The sequence below is a fragment of the Python bivittatus genome, unplaced genomic scaffold, assembly GCF_059951505.1.
Source record: "Python bivittatus isolate LINGU-HERP-01145 unplaced genomic scaffold, Pbiv_v1 ctg000070_np1212, whole genome shotgun sequence".
NCBI lineage: Eukaryota > Metazoa > Chordata > Lepidosauria > Squamata > Pythonidae > Python > Python bivittatus.
In genome coordinates this window covers 19,434,685-19,461,461 of record NW_028277034.1, presented here as the reverse complement: position 1 = coordinate 19,461,461, position 26,777 = coordinate 19,434,685, and the positions used below count along the sequence as shown (strand labels likewise).

The 26,777-nt window shown below is 35.8% G+C and overlaps 1 protein-coding gene and 1 long non-coding RNA gene across 2 annotated transcripts; both read right to left on the bottom strand.

Moving 5' to 3' along the window:
• Window positions 1-6,768: 6,768 nt before the first annotated feature.
• FGG (fibrinogen gamma chain) lies at window positions 6,769-18,414 on the bottom strand. The gene is made up of 9 exons (XM_015889495.3): window positions 18,203-18,414; window positions 18,061-18,105; window positions 17,582-17,765; window positions 17,393-17,486; window positions 16,304-16,434; window positions 10,249-10,382; window positions 9,972-10,156; window positions 9,169-9,446; window positions 6,769-8,360 (listed from the first exon to the last, which is right to left on the bottom strand). Exons 1-9 carry the CDS (start codon window positions 18,263-18,265, stop codon window positions 8,164-8,166), a joined length of 1,311 nt encoding a protein of 436 aa, XP_015744981.1. The 5' UTR covers window positions 18,266-18,414; the 3' UTR covers window positions 6,769-8,163.
• A 1,212-nt stretch (window positions 18,415-19,626) lies between these two features.
• On the bottom strand, window positions 19,627-26,759 carry LOC148216853 (uncharacterized). Its single transcript, XR_015794529.1, has 3 exons — window positions 24,634-26,759; window positions 22,248-22,367; window positions 19,627-20,051 (listed from the first exon to the last, which is right to left on the bottom strand). It is a non-coding gene; the product is annotated as an uncharacterized LOC148216853 (long non-coding RNA).
• Between the last annotated feature and the right edge of the window lie 18 nt (window positions 26,760-26,777).

The following is a 26,777-nucleotide window of genomic DNA, read 5'->3' as shown; positions in this document are numbered from 1 at the left end:
AAGTAAATTATAGAGAGAAAACCAACATTAAGAACAGGGCAAATGTAATGCTAAATAGATAGCATTTCTTGCATTATAAGAGTCCATTACAGAAGACAGCTTGTTGTCAATCTTTTATAGTTCATTGTAATGCCTGAATCTAAGAGATCTCTGGAAGGGAAAAAAAATATTTGTACAAATTCTGGAGGATTTACCTACTCCACACTTTTTGGCTCCCCCACTCCCACAACCCATGTGGCTGTGATGGAGAAGGTGAAAACTACCAAGGACACAGAGATAAAAGTTTCTAAAGAGACTCCATTTTTGAGGGGCATCTCTTGAATGCTGTCTCAGAATAATGAGGGTCAACTATCCTGACAGTAAGTAGTTGACATGCAACAGGAGAAGTTAGATATCGGGGGGGCGGGGGAGAGTTAATTTATCCCCCCAAACAGTTGGGTAAGATGGAGCCAAATCTAATTCCATCTGAGTTAGTTAAGTAAATTATTTGTAAGAAACAGAAACTTTGCATGACATGCTTCTCTATTCCCCATATGACCCAGTTAAGTCTGTTGTATAAATAGTATCATTTTGCAATTCTATTCATATCAACATATTTTCCTACCTGCAACAGTTCTGTCTTGTCTGGATTAAATTTCATTTGTCCTCATCCATCCCATAATTACTCCCAAATACCTGGTCAAAGTTTCCACAGCTTTCTTTGGATTAAATGATGGAAACAAAAGAGAGAACTGCATGTTATCTGCAGATTGATGCCATCTGAGCTCAAACCTCATGTTAATTTCTTTCAGGAATGTTTTGTGTGGATGTTAAAAAGAATGAGAGACCAGATAGAACGTTGACATACACCAAAGTTTGTGACTTTGGAACAAGCACTGTAGTAACACCATTTTTAACACCTTCATCCTGAAATACCATAACAGCATGTCTTCAACTCACAGCAGGATACTATAATTAAAAATGTAAAAATGAGAGGTTCAAAAGAACCAACTGCATGGAATTGAAGGAGGAATTTTCATGGGATTTGAGATGGAACCCCAAGAATAACAACAACAATTTTAAAAATTGAGCCAAAATCTAGAAAGAATTTAGCAGGCCTTATTATTCAGTCAACCAAGCCAGCAGGTGCCACACTTATAATAACAAGGTGCTAACAAGAGGAGCAAAAGTGTTAACCACAACAGGGCAATTCATTACCAGGCTGAGAATCATAGTGGCTGCTGCTGGGACCCAAGGTCTTTTAGATAGCAGTAAAATAAATGTATCAGCTCAGGGATAGGCTTAAAGGCTCTTTGTTCTAAGCAAAGCCTCATCATATAAGATGAGTGACATATATTATTATTATATTAATATGTTGAATCAGATCCAATTAGTAATAGTATATGGGTTGCTAAAGGGAAATGACCAATTAAATTGATTCTGATTCAATGTAATTATAATGTAACTAATCATATGAAAAGGTTGATTTGCATATGCCAGTAAAGAGGGTTTATAACCCATCCCTCTTTAGGTAACATTCACTGCCTCCAGTTAACTGTAAGTGTCAATAAATCAACTTAGGCTTCAGTGTAAGCCTGTCCTGGCTTCTGATTTAATTCCCTTTAAGGGAATTATTTTCTACAACAGGAGAAGAAAGCTAAATTTAGAACAAACTGCATGGGACAAAAAGTTAAATTCCTCTTTCATACTTTTTGTACTCCCTATTTTTTTCAGTTTTTTTTTCCTTGCTGCTTTTTTTCATATTTACTTGTACATGAAATGAAAAGATGCATGGAATATTGTGTTTAATTTGGCCTTTAATTATGATTGAGTTCATAACTTTCAATACATTGCACATCTTCATCTTATATACGTACATTTAAGCAGAAATGAATTCCAGCATGTGCAAATAATTATGCACACAGTACTTGCAGATTAGTACTTGCAACTAATTTATGAGAAGAATCAGGGGACAAGATTACATAAGTTCATTTAATTAATGAGTCAATTACTGCTTTTCATATCGTAAATTAGAAACAAATAAAAATGACAATTGTTAAAACATGTAAGCATTTTAAATACTTTAAAAAACTATTTACTGCATGTCCAAATTAAATAACTCCAAGTATTCACGTAGGGAAAGTAACAATGAGACAAGAGGTGCATTGCCTAAAGTAAATTGCAACAGGCACCTCACAGTTAATGGGTGGAGATGTTCCACAGAGTGCCCCCCCCGCCCGAAAAGGCCTGCTTCTGAGTAACTGTCAGATTACGGTCCGCGGAGCTATTTCGTAAACATTTTAGAAACATTGCCAGAAATTAGGCTAGGCCCATTCCAGTCAAATCTTGACACTTTACCAATAATAATGAGACATATGCTTAACTTTCTATCATATGAATTAGCGGAATCCTAACTTTGGCTGGCGTGTCCTCATATATTTGGCAAGGGATGTTCTAGAAGTGTGATTGCTTAATTTGCTGTACTCTATTTTAAACCAAGGTAAGCATTTCTGCTAAAATGTGTAATAGTACAAAAAAATGGCTAGGTAAATTTCTGAAAGGACTGTTTCAACCCCCATTAAGTTAGTCTATCTAGCCCTATAGTATCAGTGCTAATACTGGCAGGGGCCGTCCAGGTGGAGACAGTATCATCCATGCTTTGATTACCTTTTCTTCTGCTCCAAGCAGCTTTTGTTCTTTTCTTTGATGGTGAAGATTATTCTATATCAGAAACTTGATTTCTAAGGGACTTCAGAGTACCATTGTTTGAGATTTAATGAACAAGATACTATTATCTCAGGCCATTAATGGTAGATGTAACATACTGCTGAAAAGTGACTCATTTAAAAGCAGGGTTGGAAAGACAGCAGCTCTCCAGATGCTGTTCCTACATACCCCAGCAGTGGTCTAAGCTGATGGGAGCTAAAGTCCAACAATATTTGGGAGCCCATAGATTAGCCCTAACCCTGTTTTTAAAAAAGGTTTATGCTAACTTCCTTTCATTTCATGTCAAGGACACTGCAGAACAATAATTTAATTTAACATTTGTTTGCTTTTCAGTGACCTATTAGTGTAATATTCTTACTATTTCTAATTTTAGGAAACCTGTTGCACTGTTCAAAATAATTTTGACCCAGTTGAAGCAAAAATAAATTTGTCTAGTCCAGCATACTTCCTTCCCCATCATTACTTGAATAACTTCTGCATTATGTGAAGAATTCTTTCATTTGTCCCAAATTTAATCAATGTCATGTTCTATTAACATGGGACAGAGACATATGTATCTGTTCCTACTGATGATGCTAAAATGATAAAATGTGCTGTGATGTCACAACACAAGTAACATCCTTTCACATTTGCATTCCATGCAATACATAATGGTGGAGCATGCATCACAATGTCTCAATGAATGTTTTGACATTTGTCCTCTTTGCCCCTCCCCTACAAAAGCCTTTGAATGGAGTCTGTCCATGTCTGCTCTTATCTCACTGTGCATAACTGTACAGCTCTCATGTTCCTTAGCGTAGTTGTTCTTGTGAATAAAGACTCCCAATACTGTAGTGTTTCTTTTTAGGATAGATGTCCAGCTCTTTGATCAGTTTGAAATAGGGCAACCAGAAAATTAGTTTTCAAAATGTATTGTATTTTTCTACCACAAGACCATGATTAGTAGCATTTCTGTGTTCACACTGTTTCTTGATGATCCACAGCCTAGCATGGAGTTGCTTAGTGAGTTAACATTTCTGTTTTCCTGTTAGCTATTCACTACAGGTCTAGGATCTATTTTCTGTTTAGGCATAACCAGTGTAGATGTTATTTCTATATTGTATGTGAGTATAGCACGTTGTGAAGTTAGGTGGTGGTTTATTTTCTTTTGATCTAGAGCACATTATTTTACACTTTCATAAATGGAGTCTAACTTGCCATTTTATTTCCCATTCCCCTTTATTTTTGTACTATATATTTGTTTTCACTATCCTGAAAAATTTGGAGCCATCTGCAAACTTGATCACATCATTTATGAACAGTGAAATGTAACATAAGTGTGTCAGTGCTGAACTCCATTCATTCTTCATTTGCCTGAGGGCATAAATATTAGTTATTAGTCATTATTATCAACAACTACTACAACAACACACCTTTACCAAAATGTGGTTCAGTTAAAAAGAAAAGTACCATAGTTACAAACTCCTGTCCAATAAAATTAGTTCACAAATTAACGTTAAATATTAAAACCAATATTTACAACTGAAATAAATCAAACACAATGATGTGTATTTAAAGGAATGCCCTACAGTACTGCAGAATATATATGCATTTATAAATAATATAAAACAAATCTGATCTAAAAACTACAAATCTTATGAGAACAGGGCAAATTACCTAATCACAAACTAATCCACTAATCAAATAAAAAGGACTTTAAACTCCTTTTAAAGGCCTTCAAACTTTCCTAGAGATGAAAGAAAGGAGGGAGCTGATTTTAAAGTCACAAGGCCAGGTGAAAGCTGGAATCGGGAGACCACAGCCTGGAAAAGTGAACATAAATAGATACTAAGAAAAATGTAAAGAATAAGTAAGTTTGTAGTGAGAAATGCAGGTAGATGTGTACTGGTGTGAATGTGTGTAAGACCAGAGAGTGCTAACCAAAAGCATCTGTAGTTTGAATTGGGCTCTGGCTTAAATAGGGTCCTATGATGTAACAAAAGATGGGAATAACATGGAAACACCAAAACAAGCCAAACAGAATCAGAAGATGGAGAGGAGAGTTGGGAACACCTGCCAGGAGACTACTGCAGGGAGTAACCAAAGATACATCAGTAAATCTGCCATCACTTCTGTCAAAGGTTGTCAACCCTTCAAGGAAACATGCTCCACAAGAATGCTTGAACTCTTCTTAATTGATTGATTGGCTATAGTAACAGAATCTGGAAAGCCTAGTTATGTTTTCCCTTCCCTCCATTTTATATCTCAGGGAATTAAAGTGGAGTCAATTTGAGTTTCTAATGTTTTCTTTCTCTCCCTGGCTTAAAGCATGTTTTTGTAACTGTCACTGCTTAGTTTCTTTAACTTAATCTCTGTGGCTCACTGCAGAGATTCCTGGATCCTGGAAATTTGTAACCCTTATCATGAAATCAATAAGCAAGAGCAAAGACCGGTGATCATCAGTTAAGATACTGGGACTGCAAACAGAAAAAACAGTTGCAGCCCTTTTTAGATCAGGAAGTGCTTTTGGAAGTGACTTCCAGGTGACTACCACCTCAAAGTTAGACTACTGCAATTTGTTTTATTTGGGGCTGGCTTTGAAGACTATCTGGAAGCTGCAGCTGGGACAGAATTCAGCTGCCCACTTGCTGACTGATGGAAGCTGTGTTAGCAGTATAATCCCTGTTTTGAGGTTACATTGGTTGCCAATAAGCTTCAGAGTTCATTTCAAAGTGCTGTTGGTAACTATAAAATCCTACACGGTTTGGCTCCATTTCCCTTTGGGACTATCTCCCTTTAATAGCATCTGCCATTGATGCAGTCTTTCTTGGAGGAGATAGAGTTCCTTTTCTGCAAGGATGAGGGCGGCAGAAGACCAGAAATAGACCTATGTTGCTGTGCCATGATTATGGATGAGTTGCCCCAGAAGTCCAATTGGTTCCTCCCCTTCTAAGTTTTAGGAAGACAGTTAAAACAGTCTTGTTCTTCTGGGCATCCAGAAATTAAGTGATGTTTGGGTTGCTTTTTGTTGGCTTTTGATGACATATTTTAGATGTAATATGATTGTTTTTAATCAATATATTTTATTTTTTAAGGGTTTGATTTTGTATATTGATATTGTATTTTAATATTACATGTTTTATGTACTATAAATCACTAGAGTCTTGGGATAGAATAGTATACAAATTTAATAATAAAATAAACCACGTTCATTGGATTTATAGGACATATGAAACCAAATCAAATAAACCACAATGGTTTAACATATATTTCTGCATGCAAATGTGTTTGCAGGGAAAACTTCATTTGTTTTATTTCTGTTAATTGTATCACTATTAAAAGCCCTAAACAAGGGAACTACAGTTGAGTATCGCCACTGAACTTTACTTTATATGGGAACAGGTTGGTTTTCTGAAACTGATAGCAATGCTTCTGGAACAATGAGCTAGCTGGGTGGGGGGTTTTTTTGTTTTTGTTTCGCATGTCTGTGTGTTTGTTTGACATTCAATCAATTATACATATTTATATGCATATATGCATGCTTTATTTGATTTATAACTTGACTTTAAATACAGAATATAAAATAGAAGTAAAAATAAAAATGAAGCAACAATTAAAAACCTAGTAAAGGGGATGCTAATACCCACTAATAATATAGTAAAATAGTGAATGTAACCAATACTATGGTTTGTCTTGATAACAATCCTAGCAGAAGTATCTTCTATACATGCACAAGCATGATCAGACCTGAGGAAGCTCTCAGCTCAGCCACACCAAAACAGCTGCTTCAAACGGTGGGTTCCAAATGGTTTTGCACAAACCTCACCAGGATGAAAAGTAGTAGAGAATTAATATCAGCCTAGAAGCTGCTGTAAAATGTTTGGTGCAACTGTTTTATGAGTCATTTTTAAAAATATGGTTCACATAGCAAAGTTTCTGTTCCAATACAAGATGTAGGAAGTATTTCTGAAAAAATAAATATAAAGGAAAAACTAACCTGGTTTTCAGTGAATGCGTGGGATATTTCTTGCCATGTGGATATTTTTAGTATGGTAAGAAAGCCAGTAAAATGAGTTGATCAGATTAGCATACTTGGAGTTTTTATTCATACATCAATTTGCATTTTACATTAAGTTGTCCATCTTTAATAGAACAAGCAAATTGTCATTATGTAATGTATCTGAAGTGCATTCTTTCTTGATGAATAGTATGAGATAGTGTTGTATAAATGAGTATGCGCACACATTTTAAAACTGTTGCCATGCTTTTGTATAGCAGCTGAGAAGCCATTAGCAACACATTTAATTGATTCATGTAAGACACATTGCAAAGTAACTAAAAATGATAGCACGTGTATAGAACAGTTTTGCCTGTGTAGGAGATTTACTCACACATGGAAATTGCAACATCATTATTGCATATACTGCAGAGAGACACAATGAAGAAAACATCAGGATTCAGTCTTTTGACATGTCAACCACACTATTGAGCTATTCACTTTTACAAAATCTAATGAAAGTTGGTGCAATTATGCACACATATATGTATGCAATGCATGCAAGAAGTGGATGATGAATATCTGTTATCCAGTGATAGAGAAAATTACTGCCTGAGCTTAGTCTCACTACCATTTTATAAAAGAGTTGTGGCTTGACCAGATAAATCATGGTTTTTAAAAAACATTCTTTTAAACATCTCTAACTTGCAATAAAAAATAAACAATTATATTTTTATCCTGAGAAAAATCTGGATTTTTAATGTCTGTAAATAGGATTCCATGAACATTAAATCAGAACAGCTATGTTCATTTAATCTGAAATCCTCAGTAGACAGTACCCACATTCCTAATTTAATTCTCTTTGTGGTTACAAGATATTACACTTAATGAAGCCAGATAACCAGCAGAGCTGATTGCCATTTTCCTCATGATTTGACTGGATTGAGACCAAGTTATTTTTAAAAGGTTCAGTTGGATAATTGCTCTAAGTCATAAGCTAATTTGTTTGGCTTTAGCCATTGTGTTCTAGTTTGTTAACCATGATTTATAGTCTAACATAATGTATACATCCAGCCATATATCCTAGTATGATATATACGTCCAGCCAATTGCTGCTAGATATGACTAAATATGCTGTGGCTTAGCACATTGTGGGAACCCAGTCAATGATATCAGTGTCATGACACACACAAAGGCTGTTGATTTAAATTGATCTATTCTAAATATGAGTAAGTTTTAAACCAATCACAATAATTTGTAACATCTACTTTTAAAGTCTATTAAAGTAGTGGACACCACCAGAGTTTATACCACGAGTTCCATTAATTAATTGTGATATATACTTATCACAAAAATTAACCACCTTTTGTGATGAAACTGCAATTTATTTTATAAATGAGATGTAAAAAATATGCTCAAAGTTCAATAGTTCTGACAACATTTTCCATAGGATACATGAACAGGCAGCTGTTTTTATCTTTCTAAATGTCTCCACGGTTTCTGAGTTCAACATCTTTTATTCCTCCAGTCTGCTGTCCTGTTACAACTGCAAGTCTGCTGAATGGAATTATTTTCATAATTGTTTTCTTCATGGAGTACCACCGGCGGCGCCAGGTTGACCAGACAATGCCATTGTCATAGCCCCTTGGACCAGCATCTTTCTCAGTGTAAAGACCTCCTAAAATGTGAAAAATAATGTAAAATGTAATTGAGCCATGAAATATTTTTGCATAGCTTTGAGATCTCTATGTAGTAGTTTTAAGACCATGCTGGATGAGGATTACATAATTCTCATTTACTCTATAATCCAGTATAATATAAACGGTGTTAAACTGCTATAGACACACTGTTTCTTTTCACATTTCTGGATAAACTATAATTCAAAGTTGGAATTTGCTACCACAAGATGTGCTGGTTACCAGCTTGGCTGGCTTCAAAAAAGGGTTGAATCAATTAATGAAAGTCATGGGAATCAATGGCTATTAACCTTGATGGCAGTGTGACTGCCTCTGAAGGCCATATGCTTGGAGACTAGTGGGCTTCCTTGTGCAGTTGGTTGGCCACTGTGAGAATAGACTGCTAGACTAGAGGGGCCAGGGGTCCAATCCAGCAGAGATCTGCTGGATCTGCTGCTTATGTTTTTATGCTTATTTAGAAGTTTTATGGAGTTTAGTAAGATTGATCTCTTAACAGGAATGTTCAATTTGGGTCTGATAACCAAGAAATCTATGTTGCAGACATTTAGCTTTCTTAAAATACTTGAGATGGAAGCTATCAAAAGACATTGTTCAACTAATCTCAGCTTTTCCTCTTTAATGATATTTTATGAGTTTTAAAAAAGACAAAAATTGTATGATAGAAAGGCTACAAATTAGTGTCGTCTGGACCTCCTCAGTAAAAACTACTGGGAAAGAGATAAAGCAATTGCATGAAAAATGTTTCATCCAGAGATCTCATTGTGCCTATGGGAAAGTTCCAATTATTACCTTTATAATATTTGCCATTCAGATGACCAGCATGACATCTGTTCATCCACCATCCAGATCCATCTTGTTCAGCGCAGTTGCCTTCAAATTTATCATTATCATTGTCAGGTGTGCTAAATTGCATGCCATTGTGAGAAGTAAAAAATTTGTCACTTGGATCATCTCCAAAATCAAACCCATCAAAGGCATCCCCAGCTTCACCCCCAACAAAGTAGGCATAGGTCAAACGGTACTTATCAGCTTCATTTCCCACTTTGAAATGGGCATAATCTGCATAGCTGTGAAAAGAAAAAGAAATAAAATAGCCATTAACTTGTTGTGGTCTTTCATTCCTTGGACATTCAGTTGGATGACCTGATGCAAATATTTCAAGGGCATGTGTTTATACTTATTCCCTGAAAAATTATTAAAGTACTTAATTTCAGGAGTTATACAGATGCACAGGATCTGTGTAGACAAGCAAATAATGAATAAAATATGCTCTTTCTTGCTGCAGATACTGCTGAAACAAGCAACTCTTTATCTGAAAGAGCTGAAGCAAACTAACCCTAGGTGATATTATAATGTCTTCATATTTTGTTCCACTAAAACTAATGGATAAATTGGCTAAAAGCAATTTAAGTTCCACTAATTTCAATGGAATTGAAGTATGTTTAGTTTATAGCAGTATTACCACCAGATGCAGTGATCTTATTGTGCCATTTATTTGTATGCATATGTAAAGTGCATGTAGTTAAAATAGCAATTTTTGCCCATTACTGTTAACTATGAACCTTGAATTGTATTGTTAAAGAAATCTATACCTTTTTTGGTTACTCCAATCCTCCAGCTCTACTCTCAAGGCATATGGAACAGTTGTCTGAGTTGTTATTAAATGAATCTTTTCATTTCCCAACCAGAATTCTGTATTGTCATTTGGTGACAGATGTCCAAATCCTTCCTTATACTGAATCCAGTTTTTATTAAAATCTTCACTTCCATCAAGCCTCTGACAATAAAATAGCAGAAGATGGAGAAAGATTATATATTAAGGGGACTAGCACTCCTTTGTTGTAATTCCCTTTTCTGTGATATGCTTACCCTCTGAAAAACTGTCCATCCGTTGCCCAGAGAATCAATTTCACAGTAGACCAGGAACTGCTCCTTGGCTTTCAAGGGTTTTATGAAGTACAGCCCACTCTGCTGTGCACCTTTATTGGCAATGTCTTGACAGTCTATAATTAATATGTAAGAGAGAAATAGTATTTAACCGCAATCCACTATATTCATTTTTAACGAACCTTAAACTCTTTATCTTAAATGGTGAGTCTCCCTTTTTGCTGAAAGAACTCATAACAAAATACATATTTTAAAAATCTCAGGCTTCTGGGTGAGGTATTATGGCTGGTTAGACATCTCTGCGAGCGGCTCCACAAGCAGGGACAACACAGCAGTGGAACTGCCAGCCAGGAGAAGGTTTTGGCTGACAGAAATTTCTCCGGAGGAAGGAGAAATCGGAGGATCACCCACCTATGCTCTGCGAGAGCTGCTCCTCACAAGGAGACCACAGGAATTTAGTTTCTTGTGGTTGATCATGGGTTGAGCAGCTTGGGAGTCGAGGGATTCACAACGTACCCTAAACTGCTGTGTAGTCTTTATGGACATTTGACTGGCAAAAGTCTCACTTTCTTAATCACTTTATGGTTTAATTGCTGTACAACCTAAGAGAGATATTCTGAACAGCAGTGAAGATCACAGGCTCTTGGTGAGTGCCTTCTTTTTGAAATTAAGAAGAGAGAAAAAATGCAATTTTAAAGGATTTTAATTTAAAAGCAAAAAGCTTAACAAGATTGTGATCCAAGGAAGTTTCAAATGGAAAAAGGAGTCAGTGATTTAAAAAAATAGAATAAATATTTTTTTATGATGAAAGTGGCTTTGAAAATAGTAAAATTAATTAGACTAACAGACCAGACCTTTGTGGGAATGTGGATTGTTTATTTTTAAGGACAGCAGATAACTGGTGGATTTACAAAACAAAAAGATAAGAGTAATATGAGCCAGAATGTGTGACTGTAACTGTGACTATGGACAGCCAATTGGGACTAGAGTCTTAAAAATAGAGAGAAAAAAACAGAGAGAGAGAGAGAGAGAAGAAGAAGCAGCCTGCCCTTTACTTTCACCATAGTAATTGACATACTTTCACTTTCTTACCATGGCAATAAGGAAAGCTGCCAAATTGGGAGAAGGACATAGGGGTTCACTGGAACAACTTACAGATAAAGGCATTTCACCAGATTTATTACAGAAATTGTTTGAAGAATTTGGTAAAAAGATGACTGCAACAGAAAAAAAGGAAATGGAAGAAGGATTTACAGAAATGAAAAAAGATCTGAAAGAAGTAGTTAAGAAAATTGAAGAATTTGTAGGGCAACTGGCTGCAGATTTAAAACAAATTACTGACAAAGTGGATGTTTTGGAAAGTAAGACAGAAGTTATAAATAGAGAGATGGAGAAGGATTTGACAATTTGGCATTATTAGAACTGAGAAAAAAAGAATTTTGCTTAAGATTTATAGCAATTCCAGAAGGATATGGAGAGGATATTAGAGAAAAGATTGTTAAGTCTCTGTCTAATTTCCTGGATTGGGAGGAAGATAATACTGATAAAGAGATTGATAAGATCCATAGGATCAATACATGTTTTGCAAAGTTAAGAAATTTTTGAAGGGATGTCCTTGTGCACTTTGTCAGAAAGAAGACAAGAAACCAAGTTCTACAGCAGCATTTTAATACTAGACTGAGGACTAATAATACAGATGTAATTGTACTTTAAGAAATTCCAGTTAGGATATTATGCAAGAGAAGAGAGTACTTTTTTCTGACAAACTTAAACAGAAGAAAATTCCATTTATGTGAGACAAGTCATAGGGGTGATTTTTACTTTCAAACAACGATTTAGATTGAACTTGGTGCAGAAAGCAAGAGATTTTTTTTTTTAAAAAAAATTAAATAAGAACTGGAGGAGAAACAAAGGAAGTGACAATGACAGATGAGACTAAACAAATGCCATGACAGATACAAGACACTGAAGAGGATTCCACATTGGGTGCTACAGGTATTGACTTTTCCAAAATCTTGGACTAATTATGGATTATAAATGCTTAACATGGAATATAAATGGGGCAAATGCCCCTCAAAAGAAAGAAAAAAAACCATTATTTGAAAAAGTTAAAACAAGATGTGATTTGTCTACAAGAAACACAGATTAGGAAAAAAGATGTAAAATATTCAAGACAAAAATCTTGGAGAGAATTTATTTCAACAGGATTGAAAAAAATGGAGTTGTTTTGTATATAAACCACCATCTACATCCAAAATTTATAACAACTGATGATTGTGTTAGATATGTTGGAGTGGTAGTTAATTTACATGTGGCTAAGACTTTGATATTAGGAATTTATGCCTAAATGAAGATAAAACAGCATTTTATAAAGGACTTGTGGATAAACTATTGGATTTTACACATGAAAATTGGTGTCTCCTGGGGAATTGGAATGGATGGTTTCCCCACAAAAAGACAGAACTTCTGAGAAAAATATTTAAAAACAGGGTAAACTACCAAAGATTTTTTTTTATTTAATGGATAATTTGGAACTTGTTGATGCATGGAGACATAAAAATGGTGATTCAAATATACTTATTTGTCTGAAAGACATAGATCTTTTTCAAGAATAGACATGATTTGGATTCCTAAGATTTTGTCTGAGAAACAAGAGACTTTTAGAGTTAGAAGTTCATGACCTTAGGTTTGGATGGCATGGCTATTTATGGTATGATAAAATTAATGGACTTTAAAAATCATTTTATTAGATGTGCCATACTGAGAATATGAAATAGATATAAACCCAGGTTGTACCTGAAAACACTTTATGGATCTCAGCTTAAGAAGCATATTATAGAAAAGAACTGGCAGACAAAGATAAATGGTTGAAGTACCAGGACTTATTGGAAAACTGTCAAGGGGAATTTAAAATCAAATCAAGAGAGCAATTAATAGCAGAAGGATATAGTTGTCAATGGTTATCCCATTTACAGTTATCTGAAAGATTTAAAATGGATAAAAAGACTTATGGTATGGAGCAAAGTAAGACATAATTTGACATATAACTGTGTACTGATGATGAACATGTAACTGCTAAAATGTACAAACTTTTGTTAAAATTTAAAACAGAGGAAGAACAGGTTAAAGAATGTATGATACAGTGGGCTAAGAATTTTGGTTATAATATACAGATGAATCAATGGGAAAATATGTGATCAAAAGGGTTGAAATTTACACTGTGTTTTGATCTCAAAGAAAATTTTTATAAAATGATGTAACATTGGTACATGATGTCAGAGAAATTATCTAGAATGTATAAAGGCATTTCAAATGTACGTTGGAAATGTGAACATGAAGGGACATTTTATCATGCTTGGTAGACATGTAAAAAAGCTAAACAATTTTGGATTCAGATACATACTTTGACAGAGATGATTTTAAAGATGAATATTCAATTGAAGCCAGAACTATTCCTTTTAGGATTAATGGATAAACAGTTAGAAAAAAGCCATGGAAGATTATTTCACTACATGAATGGAATGAATGGAAAGATTCAACACTACCCACAATGGAGGAATGGTTGGTGAAGTTGACAGATTTTGCTGAAATGAATAAATTGACTTATTTGATTAGTGAGAAGACATTATCTACATTTACTGGTGACTGGAAGCCTCTTATGGACTTTTTGCGTAAACATGAAAAAAATGAACTTGTGATTTATGGTTTTGATGATTAGATAGGCTAGATTATAGAAAGAGGAGTAATATGATATAACTTTAGAGAGAGAGGTTAAAATATATTTGTACTCATAAGTGCTGTGAAGAATATAGGAAGCCACTCCTTTATATCTTTTTTCATTCTTTTCTATTTTTCTTCAACTTTTTTTTCTTGCACTTTTTGCTTTTTCTTTGATTTCTTCCTTTTTGCTTTTTTCCTTACTTTACATTAATTTGTATTAGTTTTTATCTTCTTGTTTAAAAGTTTTAATAATTATAGACAAAAAATACATTTTAAAAAAATCTCCCTTTAATCTCACAACAAGCCTGTGAGGAAGAAGAAACTGGAATCTAAGCATCCCTAGTCCAGTGAAGAGTCGACTCCAGTAGTTATCCTCAAACCGCACATACTAGATTTTACTGAATTGCTTTGGAATAAATGATTTCTAGCCCAGATAATATAAAACTTACGGGTACTCATATCCAAACAAAAGCCACATCCTTGTTATTGGTATTGGATTTTATTTGGTACTGAACATGATTTTTCTGCTAGAAATTAAAACATATAATCAAGCTTCTAAGCATCTGGGCTGTGTGGCTGCAAAGGTTATTCACATCAGTTCAAATGAAACAAATGTGACAGACAGCCTGAGACAATGGCTAGGATTCAACCAATATAGTACATTAGCCTAAAACAAGGTTTGATAGTTTGTGTTCAGCAAGTTATAGGAATCACTCCTTTGTCTTAGCATATTAAATGAATAAAGAAGCTATTATTTGGTTTATTTCTGCACTTTTGTATGTTATGGAAACAGCAACTATGTTTTGTTAAACAGCATGTTATGCGAAACTAGCCTATATAGAGCAATAAGGGCAGGTGGCTAATATATTTAGCAAATGTCTACAAATGTTTCCATTATTCCTGTCGGCCTAGGTAAGTCTAGGGCAGTGACTTATCTAGTGAGATGGGTGGTGTCTAAATCTGAAAAATAAATAAATAAATAAATAAATAAACAAACAAACAAACACATAAGCCCATTCAAGAATTATTGGTGTCCTGCACAAAAGCAGATATGGGAAATAAGTAAAGTAGTATGAGCAGAGTTATGAAGTATTTTTTTTTTGTTTCATAGTTAGCTGTTATAAAGGTAGTTTCCTATTATGTTCCAACAGATATGAACATACATTTGTTTTTGAACTTTAATGTTTCAGTCTGAAGGTGGCATCTCATTGATCTCCATATCAAACTTAGAAAACTGGAGTTGGAGAAAATGTCCTAGCCTAGCCTATTTCCTAAGATACTTAAAGAAAAACATTAACATATATGTCCCCTATCTCTAGCCTTAAGGGTTACAGTCTCGAAACAATTATCTTTTGTTATCTTCTCATCTGCTGTTGATGAGAATCCATCTGGGGAAAAAAGGGCATAACTTCTTTTGGCCATTTGAGTGAGATGCTGGAAGGCCATCCTTCAAGAAATAGGTGCTTCCAGGACCAGGAAGTAAGTAGTTCAAAGGCAATAACCAGTGCTTTTATTTAATTTACATGTAATTAAAATGGGATTAAATTAACTAAGTACAATTAACATGATTTCTCCCCTTTATAATTAATTACAACTTTGAGGCAACTTTTGGTGGGGCATAATGTTATGTGCATGCAGTCATGATATACCACAATCTGCATAGAATATTTGCGCACTATCCTATACCAACATGCTTTTCACAACATTTGAAGCCACAGTTAAAATGCTTTTAACACAATACTTTCTTTTTAGTGGCTTATTTGTGGATTGCTTGCACTTGACAACAATACTATAAACAGAATACATCAGACCATAATATCCAAGATTCTAGTTCTAAGGATATTTGACTATTAGAATGAATAATGCAACTAATATCAAGTGAATTGATCTATAAATAAGTGTGCTTAGAACTGAGGTCAAAAGAGAATTACAGCAGTAACATCTACATCTTAAGTCCATTAATATCCCCTGAAATCAATATATTTCTGTCACTCTAAAAATAAATAAAGCGCCTTTCAAATTTGTTTCGTTTAGTTTTAATCTATGTCTAATTGTTATTAATTTAATAATGTGTTCTCAAAAAATAAATTTAAGCTAAAACAGAGCTGATTATAAATCAACGAATTATTTCACATAGAATTGTTAACATGTTTATAGCATGTTAAATATAAGAAATGCTTTTTAATCTATGCAGATTAGATTATAATGTATATGGGCCAAAAATGTATTTTTGGCTTGGTAAACAATTTTTTAGAGTGGAAGTTACAGGATAGAAACTGAGTGTTAGTAAATTAATATAACATCTTGTTACTCTTACCTTTTCCAGTTAATTCTTGTATCTGGACAGTGTCTTTACATGGCTGCTGACACTGTGCCTCAAGTTGAGCAGTTTTCTGCTTTAATAGCTGAATCTTGTTATTGTTTAATATCAGTATGTCTGTCAATTGCCTGGAGTTTAAAAAAGGACAATACAGATTTATTGTAGCAACACTTGAAACTACACATATGATTCCCTTTCCTTCCACGAAAGGAGGCAGAGAGGAATAGAACGTATAGAAGGGAGAATACAATTATGCATTGCCCTTACCATCTTCTTACTGAATTTACAGATTGAGGTGGGACTGTAAAATATCCCTGCCTCTTCACGTATTCAGTGTTTAACAAACAGAATGCCTGAATAGGGCTATCAGTTTGCAGATCAATTTCTGTATGTATGTTTATAAAGGGGACTGTATTATTACTCTTCTATTTGTATACTATTTTTCTTCCCACATTACAGAAGGAAGGCCCAGTAGTTATAATGAAAAAATGCAAATAAAAACACAAAGTTCAAACCAAGGAAACTAGAAAAGCACTAAAAATGGATAAATTATTATCTCTTAATCTGGTACAGGGAACCTAAAATCTGTTAAAAACTGCTAACTATAACTTTAAGCAGTCCCAGCCATTGTAACCAACAGAGGGGAATATTGGGAGCTAAAATTCAGCAATATCTGGAGAATGCCTGGTCTGTTCCCGCTCTACCCCAAAAGATTGCTATATGGCTAAAATGTGGGGATAAGTAAACCATACATAGGGCAAGATAATAAGCAAACATTCTCTGAGCATTTTTGTTATTCCGTATCCTTTGTAGAATATAAAAGTGCTTTTAAAAATAAATAATTCTGCTTTACCTCTCCAATAAACTGCATAGTTTAAACTACATAGTAAACAGTTTAACTTTCCTGTCTTGATGACTGATTTTAAATGAGGCAAGTAATTTGACATGGACAACATGAAAGGAAGCAGACTTTGCCTTTATACATCAGTAGAAATTCTGTTGGAATAAAATAGATGGAAACCCCAAAATTAAATAAACAAAATGCTTTTGCATTCGAAACATTGAAGCAATAAACAAAAAACCTACTGTATTGTATTTTCATGGCCCACAACGACGTTTTCATATCTGATAATTTCATCAATGATTTGTCTGGACTTCTGTGTATAACCTGGAATCACATCTGTAGAAGAAATGCAGGGGGTACATAAAACATTAAGGATACCAAACTAAATAATTGGGATAGTAAAACCATTTATGGTAGCCTTTGGTTCTCACTTGACTGAGTTGCTGGCTGTGAGACATGCCCTTGTCGGATATGGCGTATCAAATTGTCAGTTACTGTTGAAGAGTTAGAGATATCCACCAACATTTGTTCAAGGATCTGGAGATCCCGATCAACCTCCGAATGATATTTAGTCATGAAATCTGCAACACCGCATGTTGTAGGACAAAAGCTGCCCTAAAGGAAAAGAGAATTTTTAATCATATGAACCAACAAAAAATGTTTAATAGCCTGGCAGTAGAACTTTTTTCCTTTACGCATAGAGATGATGTGGTACTTTAAAGTGATTTGTAATAGACAGAAATCTGAACAGTAGGAGAAATGAAAACAAAACAGCTAATAAGCCTATATTGATTTGTCAATAGTTAAAAAAGATCATGCACTTTAGTAAGAACTTCATGTTTACAGATAGCAATATACAGTAATAACCTGATTAGAAAGGAATGCAGAAATAACAGAGATAATGACTTACGAATCGTGCATCCAAGATACAGCAGTTATCACGCGTGGCAAAATACTGAATAAAAGAATAAAAACATGGCATTTTCAGTGATTATGATATTTTGGTGACTACACTTTTTAGACAGGTCCATACCCTACCCAGCTAAACTTACTGCAGTACAAGTTGAAAAGAAGAAAGATAGAAGAGGCAGCCACTTGTTAAATTTTGGTTGCATTATGTCTGTAGCTTCCAGAACCACCAAACACCGGAGAGGCAGTGCTTAATCAGTGTGGGTTTGTGGACTTCAGAGAACTGATCTTGTTCTCTAAACTGTGCAGGGACAGCTTAAGCGATCATGTGGTATTAGTGGGTGAAATAGGTGGGGTTGACACGAGGAGGACAGCCTCTTCCAGGCCATAGTGGGAGTGTTTCCAGAATTTGCTGGCACCCATTCATTTCATTTTTAGCACTAGATGTTTCTCACTTCCATTCACCTCTGCCAGAAAAAGCTGTGGAAGGATAACTAATCCTATGTAGCAATCCCTTCCAGTAATCATTTGCAATAAAGCTGACTTGCTTTTCTGAAGGACCTGAATGCAAAAGATAACAAGAATTTCAGGAGCAACTGGCTGTCACAATTTCTCCCCTGCTGTTAGGGGGCAAAGGCTAAATTTTGGTAAATGTGAATCATGTAAAGAAAATCTTCAGGCCATAGCAGCATTAAAAGTGTTTCCGAGAGCAATATGAGGTATCAGTTTTGTTTCATTTCAATTGGGATTGAAGGGAAGACAAAGCATTAAAGCTCCCTTCTTTCTCTACTTTGCCTCTAATTTCTTCTACCCCGCCCATCCACCTTGCACTGACTATCAATTTAAAAATATCAGTTATATTGGGTTAAGCCATGGGACAAATACTACTTCTGCATCTTTCCAATACACCCTAGTGATCAGGCTACAAAGAGAGCTCAGATAGGTAAAATTGGTTTATCACATTAAGAGCAACAGAATTATAGAGAAAAATAATCTAGCAAGCATGGGGCATGATTGGCTTTTGAAATGAAGAAATGATTCCATTGTTCTTTATCCTGCAGTTACAAGGATTTAAGTGACATGTTACATAGTTGCTAATTCAGGTTTCCCACTGACTAGCACATTCTAGCTTCCTAGTGAATGAAAATGTCTGATACGCATATATAGTAAGATACTTCATATTACAAAAAAAATCTACCATTATTCAGGGATAGCCCAGGATGTTTTCTTGGCTGAGATGTATTTTACTTATTAATTTTCTTACGTACTTGTACACTGCCAACTCTTCACAGCTGCTTACAACATACTAAAGAACAATGAAAGCATTCCCATTAAAACACAATATTTAATGATGATAATAATGGTAACTAATAATAATAAGAGGACATCTAATCAATGACAATCACAATAATTCCCCCTTGGGAAAAGCTCGGGCTTTAAGAGCATGCAGCGAGGTAGCCAGCTTAATGTCTAGAACAGTGTTGTCCAAACTTGGCCACTTTAAGATGAGTGGACTTCAAATCCCAGAATTCCCCAGCCAGCCATGCTGGCTGGGGAATTCTGGGAGTTGAAGTCCACTCATCTTAAAGTAGCCGAGTTTGGACAACACTGCTCTAGAGAGAAGTTCCATAATAAAGATGCTGCAGCAGAAAAGCAGCCCTGCTAGCCTCAGCTTCTCTCACACCATGGGGGAAGATGAAGATGAATAACACAACAGCAATGTAAACTTTGTCTCGTAGGTGTCCTATGAGCCTAGTTGAAATGAAATGTGCAAAAATTTGACATTTTCTACATAAATTTTCTTCAGTTAAAGCAACAGCGCATAACCATTTAGAAAATAAAACCAAGACAAGAACTTGTGCAGTGATTTTGGTTTTCAACGTCACAATCAGTTATGTTCTTTTTAATTCCTCAAGATGCGAGTAAATGAGTTCCAGAGAAGATTGTAACAACTGGCAATTCAGAATTTGTAGCTTGAAGTCATAGGTTGGCCTGTAATAATAATGCAAGTGAAAACAGGTTCAGAAATACAGACATTAATTTCTCATCTTCTTACAAGCCATGGGAATTTATTAACCCAATTTATCCATCATTATATAATCTCCAGAAGAACTATGTTAGTATTTTCCCCTGAAACTTTTCTTTAATGACTTCCAACCAGGGCTAAATCAAGCAGTTTATGAAGGTTATAGCGGTCCCCACATTAAACCATATGCAGAAATTAATTGCACTAGAAGATTAATCTTATTTCAACACTGAAAATGGGAGAGTTTCCTAAATCACATTTGAAGTAGCAGATTAGTTCAAAGTATGTGGCACAGAGACCTCTGTTCTCCAATATCCCATCAATGGTGGCCTTTCTCTAGACCCTGATGCTTTAATAGTCACCCTGTCTTCATAAATTTACCTCTGAGCAAATATGGCTACAATGTTTTAAAAACTTTCCTGAGAGCAATCTACATTTAAAATAATGGGGCTGCTTTTGAGTAAACATATATAGAATCATACTGTATAATCTTTTCTTGGGCAAACCATACAAACCAAGCAGCACTTTTTTCAATACTGTATAGATAAACATGAATTGTTAAATTTATTCCAAACAATCAGCAGGACTATGCATTTATTTACATTATTTATAATGCGCCCAGAAAATTGCCAAGGGACTTTTGTATTTGACAGTATATCAACTTAGTTAAATAAATGAACAAAGAAATGTTGTCTGGACAGATGAAAAATGAAGGAATGGAAGAATGAAAACACAGTAAAATGATTATTTTTCAATAATGATTAGAAAAAGAAAAGAATTCCTGTTTATGTATATCAGAAAGGTAAAGGAGATAAGATATTCTCCCCCATTTGTTTTTGCTTTTGCTCATGTGTCCTTAGAAGTGTTCTTTCAGAAATGAAACAATAATATGCAATTCGTTTTTAGAGGCCAAAGTGAATCCCAGTGCATGCCCAATTGAGCAATTTTGACCTTTCTTGTAGTTATTTACTGATTTCTCAAGAAGTTCTGAATGATTATACATGCAGAGATACAAGGAAGGTTAGGTCTAGATTACTGCGTCCCTTTCAGGCTGATAAGAAAGGTGAAATTGGTATTTGGTTTGTTCAAACTTTCTAAATTATATTTGTTATGCAAATACCAGTTTGACTCACTTCTTGTTAGTTTTCTTTTTCAGAACATTGGGAAGTTATCTGAAATGTTCTCAGTGAGGTGAACTTCTGTTGCCTTTAGGTTAACAAAAACAGTGAGATACTAGCTGTCTGTTTATAGCATATATCCAAAGAAACTTGGGTAATACTTCAGGATATTTGTAGAACATTGAAATACACAATAATTATCATTTTTTTTTAGCTCACAGCCATTACAGGATTTAGATCTGGAATGGAATCCAAGGTTGACTTTAGTAGCCAAGGCAGGAAGTTGTGAGGAAACATGCACATGCATAGAACTGCAAGCATTTATTATACAAATTTAACATATTACTGTTGGTCACACAGTCAGCCAGACGTTTAGATTGGATTTGGCATTTTTATCCACTTATCAAGTCCTTCCCAAGGACTTGGGATAGGCAGATGTTGTTCGATGGTGTTAAAAGTACTGTTGCAGGATGTAAGCTGTTCCAGGTAAAGCTGCCTTTTGCAATTGACTGATGGTGCTATGTATGATATGTGAATCCAAGCATCTGGGGCAAAGGTTTTTCCCAAGTTTTAAAAAATCTTTGATGATACAGTACTGTATTATTTAAGCTGTTCTTTATTGGTTTTGCTTTAGATAATTGTTTTGCTTGTTCAGTTGTTGCCATTTTCTAAGTCACCCTGGATAGGCTAGACATTATGAATAAAAAAAATCCATTTCAGTTATAATGAAAACATGAGGGTATGGAGGCAGAAGATATGTCAAATATCTGAAAGACAGAGGTGATGAGTTTATTTACTTCAGTAGGTGAGCACAAACTACTTCCGCTTGGGGTTGGTAATTTGTGGACTGGGATACCATTTTTGCAGTTCCTATACCTTTCTATTCTATTCTGAAATTAACTCGATTGAGGCCAATGAGATTTACTTCCTGGTAAATTTGTACCACATTGTAGTCGTACAGTTATTGGAGGTGCTTTGGTATATTCATAAAAGGTTATTTTTAAAAAGTTCTTTATTCAAAAGAGATTGCAATGTATACTTTACCTTGAGCAGAAGATCAGTGAACTCTATTTGTTAAACAAAAAGCTGATGTGCTAATGTGCAGGGGGAAGATAATCAGCTCAAATATTTGTAGAATACATTCCAATTAGGTGAAGATAGGATCTAGAACAAATTCAATTGTTTGTAATTATTGATGCAGCAGAGGCAAACAGGGACAGGCCACATAAATAAATAATACAAAATGTCTTGGAAGTGAAATGGGAATAGTAAGTACAATGAATTAAATAAGGACATTAGGAACCAAAAATACAGGTAAAAAGAATTGCCAAAAATGGTTCATTTCCAAATGTTTCATTTTATCCCAATAACATAATATTGCTGTTGTATGCTAAGTCAAAACTGGGGCTAACACCCCATCCCTCCCTCCCCAAACAACACATTATTCCACATGGAGCAAGAAAGGCTCATTCTCAAACTAGATGAAGATGCACAATCAAAGCCCTATTTTTATTTGCACAAGGATTTATATTTTTCCTTCAGAGAAATGTAATCTCAGGTATTTTTGTTCATATCAAACCCTTGTGGGTCTACAAAATCAACAGGGAGCAGAGCAGTCTGTACAGTGTGCTTGCATTATTCTTGCATTACTGTACCTGTATGAATAGGATTAAATATGATGGGAGCTCCAAGAAAAATCCTCTAAGCAATGTTATCTTTCTGACCCTTCCGTGTTAAGATTAACTTCTGAAGTGGGGAGTTGTGGTATTCATAATTTATATGAAAATTTGAATTCTAATATTAAGGGAAGTAGAGATTAAATGCTACAAGGAACTGTTGTTTGTACAGGAAGCCTCTTCCTTTATGTTATGTGGTACATGTAGTCCTCACAATCTCTTTGACCATATTTAACCTTTTAATTCTGTTACAGTGGCCAATTTTGGATCGTCTTCAGGAATTAGGGATGGTAATTTACAGTCAGTAAAAAGCTTCATTTATTTTTACAGAAGTGTCTCTTAAAAGTATAAGAATAGGCCTATGTATGCTTTAGAAGCTAAAAATGTCACTATATTTTGGAAGCTCACTAAAAAAAAATAAAACCAACCCCCTCTGCACCTCTATAGAAAATGGATCCTGGGGGATGTAAAGATTAGTTAATGACACAACTGATCAGGAACTAGTTTTGCCTTATGGAAAATTGCAAATTTCACTCCTCAAGTAGGTAACTGTGACAATCAACAACTTTTCAGACTTCTGGTGCATCATAGTTTCTCTCTCTTTTGTCTCCCCCTGCCCCCAGCATGTTGGAAGAAGGCAAATTTGTACAGGAAAAAATTTGGGGGAGCAAGAAAAGTGATATGGAACTAGAAAATACTAATGCATTGCTGTAACATAAAGGTAAGTTGAATGCAGAGATAATGGTTACTTAATGTTTGTGGTAAAATAAGAAGATAAGGGATTAAGAATTAATGAGTGAATGAATTTGGATTCAGTGACCCGGTAGCAAAGAAGTACAGAGTTGATTTGTTAATAGAGAAAATGAATGAGGATCAAATGACAACATACATGGATGAAGAGTGAATGGACTGAGAAAAAGAGGAAGACCAAGTAACAGGATAGAGCTGAGACCTTCAAAAAGAAAGATGAGAAGTTTACGCAGCAAAAAATATGGATGTTGTATATGGACATGATGGAAGCAATGATTATTTGTTAGTATAAAAAAGTATGAAGATGTATAGTGAATGGTGTTGGAGTAAACTTGTTTTAACTCTTTCCTTATCTTATGCCTTTAATTTCTTCATTACTCTTTTTCTGTGCTCTGCACACTATTTACTTTGAAAGAGAAAAGCATGATAGATATGTTTTAGGAAGTGCAGCAGAGCCTCCTGCTGGCCAGAAAATCTGTGAGAAATGAAAACACTCCAAGTAGATATAAGTCTAATTATAAAATGCTTGGCAAACAAAACATTTTCCCTCAATTTGCTGATCAACTTACTTTTAGTTTCAAAAATCAAGAACTAAGCATAGGTGCAGTGAAGCAGCTAAGTAATTTTAAGCATTGGATATAATTATCTTACATAGCCAGAAAGAACGTTATTATAAGCACAACCAGTCTGAGTGGTCAATGCCATTCTCTTGCAAGCTTGTGTAAAGCATTTGGGTCTGTTTGCCATTGCCCACATTATCAACTCTTTGGATGGTCATTTGGGGTCCTCTCGAAAATGGACCTAGTTTACTATTATACAAGTAAAAACAAAATAAAACTCTTGCTTTGGACAATGGGCTTGAACATTTCACCCCTAATATTCACCATATATGGCATCTCAATCAAAGAAAATTTCCTCCTAATAATGGCCTAAACCTTTTTCAAGGGTTTTATTTAGAAATTATGTATTTTATTTAGAAAATATGTAAGGTAACTTTAACTTACTTTTTTTTTTTTTAATCCGCACTCATTTGTTACCGATTCTGCGGCGACTGCCTGGACAAGTCCCTGCAGTTTTCAAGGCAAGGTGTTTTGGAAGTGGTTTGCCATTGCCTCCTTCCTAGAGCAGAGCCCAGCTGGCGAGCGCAGGAGGTGGGGTTTCCGTTGCTTCGCGCCTTTTTCGGGTGTGCGCAGCTTCCACGTTACCGGCAACTGCTCCTGTCTCCTTTGCAAGGCACCGCCAGCATTTTTCCTCCCACCAGGGTGAAAGTACCCATTTATCTACTCATGTAAGTTTTCGAGCTGCTGGGTTGACAGGAGCTGGGGAGGAAGCGGGCGCTCACTCTGCTGCGCGGAGCTGGGCTTGAACCACTGAAGTGTCGACCATTTCTGGCCAGCAACTTTCAGCGTCATTAAGCCGCTGCGCCACCGCGTCCCCAAACTTAACTTCCTTTACCAGATGGTAAACACATGGATGGACTTAATTACAGGGGTGATGGGTGCACCATTGGAAGATCTGAACGACCAGGCTGGGGACAAATCATCCTGGAAAAAAATCTATCTATATGGTCGGTCACTAATAGTCAACACCGACTTATTGGCATATAATCAATTAAGGAAAAAAAGGCAGGCAGTAATTTGAATTTGCATTCACCTTCTGTTTTGCTGTGTTTCAGGACAAGTCTTACTGGTAACTGCCTCAAGAAAGGATGGTGATCATGGAGCAGACATGGATTGAGCAATGACTTAGGCTTCTGGACCAGCTGAATTTATTTAACCAACTTGCTGCCCATAGCCCAAAGAAAGGTTCTGCCCATTATCTTGTTAAAACTGCCAGTCTGGTTAGTTTCTATACATGGAATATGGACTTTTTTTTTTTTAATCCCCAGCAGCAAAATATACTGCATCCAGCCCTGTCCTGATACTGGAATTTTTTTCCCCAGAAATTGTGTTTTATCACTGATACACCCTTTCTTGTCTATATGAATAAGAGTAACAAAACATTCTTCCAATTAAGCTCAGCTCTGCACAACTTTGTAAGACATGGGGGGTTTTTTTACATCAATATAAACAGTTCATAATTGCCTTCTTCCAGGAAGTTTTTTTCAGCTTCCCAGTCTAGCCCACAGCTCCTGGTTTCTCTGAAGGTCTCCCACCAGGCCCAGTGAAAGCTACATTAGGGAGAAATTCCAGCATATGCTACATGTATAGAAAGCCTAGGTTCAATCTTCACTGTCTCCAATTAGAAAGATCTATTTTTTAAGATTCTTGACAGTTGCTACCAACTAGAACAGCTGACATTGTATGAAGATTAGCTCCTTATATTTTCAAGTAAATTGCAGCCACTTTTGCAATTAAAGCTTTGCTCAATATATTGGTATAGGCTTTCACAGCCAGTATCTGTTGGGGAGTGTTGGGCTTCTGGCTTTAGTGACCATGGTCTAGACAACAGATTTCGTAATGTTTCACCCACAACTGTGGCTGGCATCTTCAGAGGCAGGCAACCAAGCAGGGATAGACTGGGCTACTGTAAGAACACCTGGCTATAAAGACCAGGACCCAGTCAATCCTTGCTCAGTTGCCTGAGGTCTGCATAGAGGACCACCTTGTCTCTGAAGATGCCAGCCAGCTGCCAGTGAAATGTCAGGAAATCTGTTGTCTAGACCATAGTCACTAAACCCTAAAGCCCAACACTGCTCAAAAACTTTGCTCACTTCGTCTTCCAAGGGAATGGAGGGGAAAAAGAAGACGAAGTTCAGCTTCGATAGAGATTAGGTTTGGTTTATATGTCTTTAACAGCTGCAGCTAAACGAAGCAGTCCTAAGATGCAGTGGTCCCCATTATTACATTTCCATGTTAGGAAAACGGTCTCCCTGGCGTCCGAGCGAGAACTCGACATTTGTGCCATTTGTGGGGATACCACAGCAGGCAGAATTCAGAGAAAACGTGGCAGCCTGCTTTCATCATGACTTCGACCTCCCGTCCGCAGGACAAGCAGAAGCCACTTCTGAAGATTGCGCCGAAAAGCAGCAACCATCCAATAGCAATAGGCCCGGAGAGAGTTTCTGCGCCGTGACCGGCAGCGGTCGCAGGCGGGCCTTTTCCGCACAACTTCCCGCGGGGAGCCCGCCCCGGCCGCGCCTGTTGGC